General features: G+C 38.8%; 1 protein-coding gene across 1 annotated transcript in view; it reads left to right on the top strand.

Annotated features, from left to right (window-relative positions):
* The first annotated feature begins 7,021 nt into the window (after window positions 1–7,021).
* The window catches only part of LOC121321263 (disks large homolog 2-like), a 78,386-nt gene continuing 75,673 nt past the window's right edge, over window positions 7,022–9,734 (top strand). Inside the window, exon 1 of the mRNA XM_041260164.1 lies at window positions 7,022–7,683. Coding sequence (XP_041116098.1) covers window positions 7,369–7,683 — 315 coding nt within the window. The 5' untranslated portion in view covers window positions 7,022–7,368. The remainder of the gene's footprint in view (window positions 7,684–9,734) is intronic.

Raw genomic sequence — 9,734 nt, 5'->3', positions numbered from 1 at the left:
ACTTTCATTTTCTATTGAGTTGTAACAAAGGGCCCATTTCATGTCCCAGACATTACAGTGTTCCAATGGTATTAAAAAAATCAATTTACTTTCACTTAAACAACCGTTTATACACTGAACAAAAATATAAACACAACATGTAACAATTTCAAAGATTTTACTGAGTTACAGTTCATATAAGGAAATCAGTCAATTGAAATAAATTCATTAGGCCCTAATCTATGGATTTCACATGGCTGGGAATACAGATATGCATCTGTCGGTCACAGATACCTTAAAATAAAGGTAGGGGGCGTGGATCAGAAAACCAGTCAGTATCTGGTGTGACCACCATTTGCCTCATGCAGCATGACACATCTCCTTTGCAGGAGATGATCAGGCTGTTGATTGTGGCCTGTGGAATGTTGTTCCACTCCTCTGCAATGGCTGTGCGAAGTTGCTGGATATTAGCAGGAACTGGAACACGCTGTCGTACATTGTGTTGTGTGACAAAACTGCACATTTTAGAGAGTCCTTTTATTGTCCCCAGCTCAAGGTGCATCTGTGTAATGATCATGCTGTTTAATCAGCTTCTTGATATGTCACACCTGTCAGGTGGATGGATTATCTTGGCAAAGGAGAAATGCTCACTAACAGGGATGTAAACAAATTTGTGCACAAAATTTGAGAGAAATAAGCTTTTTGTGCGTATGGAAAATTTCTGGTATATTTATTTCAGCTCATGAAACATGGGACCAACACTTTACATGTTGCGTTTATATTTTTGTTCAGTGTAGTATTTAATACAGTAAAAGGTACTTGTTCACAGGTGTAAACTGTGGCTATCAATTAGGGGGATCCCATAGGGGTCCCCCCATCCCCCCATAGGGGGTATCAGTTAGCCTTGTGTAAAGGTGGTGTTTCTGTGGCATGTTGAGAGATGATAACGGAGGTCACTCCCAAACCAATAAAGCCTGACAATAGCATTCTTTAACTAGTCCTGTTTTCATTCAAAACGTTTAACCTGGACTATAACCCATTGCTTTCCCTGTTCAATTCTGGATTGCATTGTAGATTAATCGTCTCATTTAGAAACAATCAAAACTGATGAGCCAGAAAAATTCAATACAATTGAGCTAACCCCTAAAACACCAAATCCATCTATTGCATGTGCTAAATGCCAGTGACTTGCAGAATGATGCTTTGCCATGGGTGTTCTGTTCTGTGCAGTTCTTGACTTTCTCTGTCCTATACACGTTTTCCCTTTTTTTACTTCAAGTTTTAAAAAAGTATATCAAATCTTAAGTCACGTTTGTCTGCTTCGCAAGTGGATCCTCAGCCGCTGTGTAAAAGACTCTTCCTTATGAATTATTGTCTATCTTTTTTACACTAACTTACTGTTCTAAGGTCAGCAGAAGTGAAATAAGACTAATATTGTTTTTTAGTACAACAAAACTTTCGCATATTCGATTTTCATGATGTAATGCCTTTAGTTGGTTGGTTCCACTTGTAAAGACAATGCTTTAGGCAAGATATTCAAACCCTGCTGTATGTTATGTACTGTACAAGCAATATAATGCTTTGTGACTGCCATGCAATTTAACACTCCAATACTGGATTATTGAATTTTTGCACAGACATGACTGGGTGAATCTTTATCCTTTCAGCAGTTTTCACATAATAGTTTTCACATAATGCCATGGCTCAATCTGCTAATCATTCTTTACATTCGTATATTAAAAGTTCTTATTTGATTACTTGATGGATTTGTTTACAACATGAAATAGGTCATCTCCTAATGCTGCTTCAACACATCCCATGCCTGTCTCCACAGTGTAATTACGTGCTCTGACATTACATTCAAAGTCAGTCACGATGTTATCTGCTAGCCTAGTTTATTAGCCATTAGTTACACAGAGATCACAAAATATTCTGTTGGGAAATTGGGTTCTCTCTACATTTTAGGCATCATTGAAGACAGGAATTACCTTTTGTGGCTAACATCACTAACAGCTCATCAGTGGCCTACATTTAAATTTAGTTTTGGGGGGTGAGGGAGTACCCATATATTGTTATGTTAAGTAAAAAACATTCTGTATGTTCTGAATTTTATTATAACTCTCAGCCAAGGAAAGTAAAACTGATGCAGTTATGTTTTTTTTAATTCAGTGCTGTGATTGTTCAACAGCTTTATTCACATGCTTTATAAAAACCTTCTGCAAATGGGGTAATATGTCAGGGACGGGGGCACTAGATGCCTTGTCCCTTAAAATCATTCCCTAGTTTTTTGCAGAATGGGTGGCCAGGAATGGGAATGCCACCTCGTTTAAAAAGCAGTGGTTATGTGCGGAGTAAAACGGGAAACAAATGACCCACCCCCATTTGTTCTGAAATTGTCCATCTGTCCCCTGAGTTTTTATATCCGCTGTGTGGCTATATGGTTTTGAAAACACACTCCTACTCTAGTTTACTCTGTGTCATTATTATCCGCCAGTTGTGATCATGCTTGGTATTGCTGGCAGGAGCTTACATGAGTTGTTACATTGGAAGCTTGAATCATTCTTAACTATGCACTACCTTGTCTACCATGGTATCACGTTTCTTCTGTCTTTTAATAGTCTTGGTTTCTGACACACGTGGAGCTGATCCATTTAAAGTTCTGTTTTAGTTGCATGGAATTGTGTGAACAGGAGGAGGAAGTGTAGCTTTGATCCTGGGCTTCGGTTTTCATGCCATGTTACTGAATCAATCTCTCTCTTTCTCTCTCTCTGAAATGATCCTCGGCTTCAGGGATAATTGTCTAGGCTCCTGTGAAAATCAGCTTTCGAATCTGTGCCAAAGCTTGCCCATCTCTAACAAATACATCAAGTTGCCAAACATGGACAGGAATGCATTGCCTGAGCATGTTCTGTATTTCAGGAGCCTGTAGGGCAAATGAAATGATGTGCCCTGGTAAGCAATACATCCTGTCCAAATCCGGGGGTGGGAGATGATGGGAGATTTATCACTCTTTCATCTTGCTCACCATAAAAATAGAGGCTGGTTCTGTGAGAAGCACAACGTCAGCTCATGAAAAGGCATTGTTACAAATTCAATTTGCACTTTCTTTTGTTTGTTGCTATAATAATGCAGGTTAGGACCTGACTTACGGTACTCATAATCCATAGGAGCAACAGCAACAACACAATACTCAAGCAAGTGCTCTTTTGTAAGCCAAAATCTCAAACCTGAGGCATTAATCAACTGTTAAGCTTGCTACTGTTTGTGCAATTAACAGTAAGATGATGACCTGAATGAGATAGCTCTGAGAGCATATACTGCAATCCTGCTATCTAGAGAGACTTGTGCTGTATTGGTAGCTCACATAAGCTGTTTGATCTTTTTGTGACAATATAGCAAGCCAGCAACATCAATTGCACAGCTGTCTATTGACAGTGATACAAAAGGAAATTTGATCCAAAGTAGCTCTTCACTTCTAGAAAGACATTTTGGCTGATCTGGCCTGTATTAGACACATCTATGGCAGGCTGCTAGATCTGAAGAGCCGATCCTGAGCTCAGGTGAAAGCAAATAATAAGCAAAGTGTTTGAATAATTGGCAAAAAGAACCGCTCAGAATCTACAATAGCGTGGCTAAGAGGATTCTGCCTTGACGACTTTTTGTTTGCTATTTTTATTGCAAGGAAAGTCAGGTCTGACTTCACTGCAGACCATTGATTTTTGTCATAAAATATCCACTTTGATAATGTTAATAGCATTATCCGCATTATACGTCTTAGCAGGCCAGTCAGGCTTGGTTCATTTCCCAATAGACCTCGTTTCAATCATCTGTCAATAGCAAACACAGCTTGTCAAAACTGCAGGCAGAGAAGAAATAATCTTGGGGTTGATTTTAATTATTCATAAATACAGTAACCTCACAACAGCAGCCTCAGTGCTAGGTTTAAAGGTTTATTCTTTGAAAAAAGGAAAAATAAATGGTTGATGTTACAGAATGAACCACACTGTGTGTGTGTGTGTGTGTGTGTGTGTGTGTGTGTGTGTGTGTGTGTGTGTGTGTGTGTGTGTATATATATATATATATATATATATATATATATATATATATATATATATATATATATATATATACAAAAAAAGGTTTAAACTTACAATAGCACAGAGTCAAATGCTTTGTTTTTACGTGACTTAAACCTCCATATTAAGGACTATCTAGATGTAGATTGCAGTCCTTTCTTAATGTTGTTTTAAACTGGGCTGGAGCTGTGCTAATTGAAATTAGATGGCAGAAGGTATCCACAGGTGCCCTCAATGAAATGTTTGGCTGTGTAAAACCTGCAGGTGTGCTGGCTTGGGAGGGCTACCTATTAAACCTCCATGTCCTGAGCCGCATTGATTGGCAAGGCTCATTGCAAAGCTGTTCTGTATTCCAAAACTACCCCCTCGGCAAGGGGGGTTATGCAAGGCCAGCAGAGCGCTTGGCTGTACAGTGGAAAACAATAAATCTAACAATCTACAGTTTATCTAGTACAGTCAATAAAAAAATGGTTGCATTCTCTTGTGTCTAGAGTGCATAATGCTATGACATTTAACTTAACATGCATTAATGTCAGGTAGCTAACTCTTCAGCTAGACAGGTTAAATAAATGAAGCAAAGCAGTCATAGAAACATATAATGTCAGGTTCGGAAAAGCAGCAGCAGAGGGCGGAGGCAGTGGAGTCTCGACTGCAGCAGCGACTGGGGTTCCAATGGCAATAGAGACATTAAAGGATTGCAGAACACCCTTTAACTTATATATTGCTTGAGCAACCAACTCACTGAATAACTAATTCCAGCAACTAACTTGTTAACAAACACCAGCAGGGAGGACTTTTTTTTGTATAAACCTGGTTTGGTATTAAGCTGGTAACCTCGAAGAACACAGGAAATCACACTCACAACTCACCCGATCAAGCTAGACTGACATGTCTCTCATGTCTTTGAGAATCGTTTACGATCCACTGAAAGCAAAATAGAGACCACATCAACTCTCTTCAGTTGTGAACACAGTTGGATCTAGTGAGGCAGTGCTTCACATGATGCACCACTGCACTTGCTAGACAGAACAAAAAATACAAATAAAACCAGCACTTGTCCAGATGCTTAATGACAGTCCATCACTGGACTTGTTTAGGGGGCTGGATGTAATTCTGCCATGCTATGACTGCATTGCTGTGCTGTGATTTGTCATGCAGCCACGTCCTCCATACAGCCTAAGTGTTCAGATGAATTAAGTCACTAGATTTGTGACTTAGTCTCTCAAAGGCATATCTCATTATTTTCAAAACAGAGACTACGTAAGTAAATAAATCACTTTCTTCAAAAGTGTAAGCATGCATTTTCTTCAGGTTATTAAATATGGTCAATAACCAAAAAAAAATGCTGAAATAAGGGCAAATTTACATTTAAGATGCTGTGAAATGACCCACTGCAGTAGTGTTTGAAACTGAATCCATTTGACTGTTGCAGCTATAATGTGATCAGTCAGGGAACATAGAATACCACCCACATGTTCAGTGTTTCGCTTGGCACTAATTGTGTTGAGAATTTATAATTTCACAATCAATTCAATTCTTAACATTAATAATTATCTTCAATTTAAATGACAATCGATGCTTTTTGTGTAATTTGTGTAACCTGACCTCAAAGTGAGAAATATCCAATTTTTTATGTGACTTTGGTAAACTTGATTTTGTTGATGGGCACACACAGAGGAGTTTCTCACTAACAAGCTGTAAGGTGTTAAATGTCCAGTAGGTGATTGAAGAGTTTACTGTCTAGTAGGTGGCTAAGTGTGTTGTTGTGTGTACTTCAGCTTGTAATAGAGCACAATGCGGGGGTTTTACATGTTTAATCAGGATGTTGTGAATTCAATAACATCTGCGTGGCCTAAATAAACCTTGAATCCCAATTGGTTTTGCCAGAACCCCACAATAACGACTCTCCTTGAAAATGTTGCATGCCTGTTAAATCTCTGTCACGGGTTCAAGTTCTATGTCAGTGTTAAAGCTTTGGCATTTCAAACTTTCCTATTGCTTTGGGGGAAAAAAAAGGGAAAAGCTACCCCCCCCCCCCCAAATCTAAAAACGTTTACTGTGGCATGAGCATTGCAAGCACATTAAAGCACAGAGGTGTGTCAAAGCATCGGTGGGAAAAACAGCAAAACAACAATAACCCATGGCAGACCTTGGTAAACTGTAGTAAATGCATAGTGTGATCATTGAAAACTCATGAGAAAACTACACCAATACTAGGCAAGACAGGGAGAATACTCAGCAGTTGTACCTCCCATGTTCTCCATTTGTGGAAGCAGTAACAGTCAGGCAAAGCAGGCTGGCTTGCTGTTTTGGCCTGTAGCACCACCTGAGGATAAGAACACATTTCTTGGGAAGCTAAATCAAAAGATGCCAGCCTTTTATACAGTATGAACATTAAAGATTCCCTTAGAGTTGGTAATAATAATAATAATAATAATAATAATAATAATAATAATAATAATAATAATAATAATAATAATATAATAAAGCCACACATAAAAAATTACCAAGTACAAAGTGTTGTCTGTTGTTATCCATTCAACTATTGAAAAAAATAAAAAAAACCTTTATCAGTTGAACCAAAAAAAAAAAAGGTTCAAGTCATTAATTGGGATAATTAGGGTGCTAGCTTGATGATAAATGTAATTAGGTACAGTGTTTATTTCCTGTTGCATTCTTGCCTAAAGTACAAAAAATAAATAAATAAAAAAACTTTAATTGTATTTTTCCATTTAACACACTCTCTCTGTGGAGTGTGTGGAATAATAACATGATTAAAAAAAATTTAAAAAGCCTCAAATTGCCTGTGGGGAAAACTCTATTAGAAATGTCTGAGTCTGACATACAGAGGTAAGCTGCTCCTGCAAGCCTCAGCTGTGCACTGGTTTGTTCCAGGAAAAGGGAACTAATTGATAATTGAATATTGTGTTGTGCACTGCACTGCTTGCTTGCTTCCCAACTAAAAGCATTTGTAGTGCAGGGCTTGGTCTTGAAGCCCAGCTGTGCGGAGCATAGATTGCTTCTGCCTGGAGCAGAGATGCTGTCAAGTTGCTCTGTGAGTTGAGTCATCTATTGACAGAGAGCTCCCAGCCAGCAGATAATGCTGCGCTGCTCCACTCACACTACTACTGCCGCTGCTGCTCCCACGATGCTTTGCTTTTAACATCAGCCAGAGTAGGTACCCGGGGCCAGTCTAAAGACCTCTTAACAAATAAGAGGATTTTTTTTTTGAAGGCAAGAAACAACAGCAGTAAAAAAAAAAAAAAAAAAACATAATCTAAGATAAAGAAAGGACTAAAGAAAGAGGAAAGGCATGACTTACCTTAACAAACCGCACAGCTGCTGCAGGGATCCTCAAGGCACAGATCTCTTCCGGAAGGTAGACCTGGTGATGAGTGATGCCCGTTGCTCCTGTGACTGGCAGCATGAGCCCCATGGATACTACTGCAATTCCCAGGTGCTGACCCCTTCGCGGGGCACTCTGGCATGCCACGGGGTTAAACCCACCGTCTTAAGGACAAACAGTGTCTGGAAAAGCCCCAGGAAATGCATAGCCAGGGGAAAAGGGGCTAATTGCGAGTGGTGGTCTGATTGCACCTGTCAACATGGCTGGCACGACCCGTTTCAGGTAAACTTTTTTGAACTGCTGTTACAGTGCTCCTGTGCTTTAGATACTGCAGTCATATTGTCTGCCTGTGTATCTAAAGACATCCTGTATTTCCATCTCTGAACAGAAAAAGAAAACCTGATTTAATTATTGTTTGTGTGCTAAATTTGTATTCTGCATGACCTAAGTAAACTGGAAAATTCTAGCATGGTAGCATTATTTCAGTTTTTTGGTTTAAATTACTTTCAGTATTATACCAGTAATTGATAACCTGGTTAATGAAAAACGTACTTTAAGCATTGCTGACTAGTATTATTTTAACATGTAGTGCTTCTGTTATGTTTGTGATCTGCCATTTACTATATACAGGGTGATTAGAAAATAAGTTTACCACATTGACACACCATGCGTTGATGTAGTAAACTTACTTTCTAATCGTCCTGTATATGTTTCCCTAATTGAAGACTACTATTTCAACTTAAACAATAGTAAAAGCATAATAGTAAAATACAATAAAATGAAGTTTCCTTTCTCAATGCATGATTCCAGAGCCTTTTCATTTTCGCTATTAATTCAAGTTCTCTTTATAAAGTTGTGATGAGTGGAATTTCATGTTTTTAAAGAGCACTCCACAGAAGGGAGAGGTTGGATGATTTTTCCTTTTCATTAGCGTAGAAATGGGAAAAGTGAATCTAGTTCTGGTTGGTAGGTTCTAAGCCACATGCGGCTTCTGATATCGGAAGAAGATTACAGAAGCATGTTAACAATCAGTTACTTGAAAGGGGACAGGGGGACGAGATGTATCCTTTCTGAATTATGTAGCTAAACTAGACATTTAGAAATTAGATTTTAGATAGCTAATACATAAAAAATAAAATTATCAGGGGTTCTGTGACCCAGGTCATGTGTTTTTGTGCTACACTGTGCTGCAGGCTGTTGTGTGTCATTTACCATAGTGAATTTGTCTATTGATCTGTTTGAACGTACTAGAGCTGTGGAATAAAACTGCCATTACTGCAGATCAGATGAAGAGCTTTCTGTTTTCAGACGTCTGCTTTCATAAAGTATCAGAAATCAGGTTTCAAACCAGCTAAATAAACACACCTTTCAGCAGATACACCAAAAGCAGGAAGTTAAACAAAACATAACAGAAAAATAAATATTCTAAATATACTCTATGCTTTCTTAGGAGCACTTGCAGTGTTTGGGCTTTTGTTGATTTTGTAGGCACAAGTTAAATATTGTAGGAAATTATTTTAGATTTTGAGGCAGCGTTTTAAAGGGCCTCCTTTTCATTAGCCATAATTACTTTTTCCACTCCTACCCCATTTATTGCATAGCTGCATTTTTACCTGCAGATGTATGCACTTTTCTGATCTGGGTCCAAGAAAGTGTGCAGCTGCTGCATGGAGAAGCAGAGGGAGATTCTTATACTTCAACAGCCACCCTCTAAACCATTTCGCTTGACCCAAATCTGGGGCTTTGACTAGCTTAGAGTACAAAGGCCTGCATTGATGAATGAAGTGAAACTATTTTACGTAATGCTAAACACCTGTGAGGTATAACTAGAGAATCACAGCTGTGAGACATTTGTGTTTGTCTCTCTATCTAGAGAATCACAACTGCGAGGCATTTGTGTTTGTCTCTCTATCTAGAGAATCACAACTGCGAGGCATTTGTGTTTGTCTCTCTCTATCTAGAGAATCACAGCTGCAAGGTGTTTGTGTTTGTCTCTCTTTATCTAGAGAATCACAGCTGCGAGGCGTTTGTGTTTGTCTCTCTAGCTAGAGAATTACAGCTGTGAGACATCTGTTTGTCTCTCTAGCGAGAGAATCACAGCTGCAAGGTGTTTGTGTTTGTCTCTCTATCTAGAGAATCACAGCTGTGAGGCGTTTGTGTTTGTCTCTCTATATCTAGAGAATCACAGCTGCGAGATGTTTGTGTTTGTCTCCCTCTAGCTAGAGAATCACAGCTGTGAGACGTTTGTTTGTCTCTCTATATCTAGAGAATCACAGCTGCGAGGTGTTTGTGTTTGTCTCTCTCTAGCTAGAGAATCACAGCTGTGAGGCGTT

This window comes from Polyodon spathula, chromosome 9 (genome assembly GCF_017654505.1).
Source record: "Polyodon spathula isolate WHYD16114869_AA chromosome 9, ASM1765450v1, whole genome shotgun sequence".
NCBI classification, from domain to species: domain Eukaryota; kingdom Metazoa; phylum Chordata; class Actinopteri; order Acipenseriformes; family Polyodontidae; genus Polyodon; species Polyodon spathula.
This window is presented reverse-complemented; position numbering and strand designations above follow the sequence as displayed.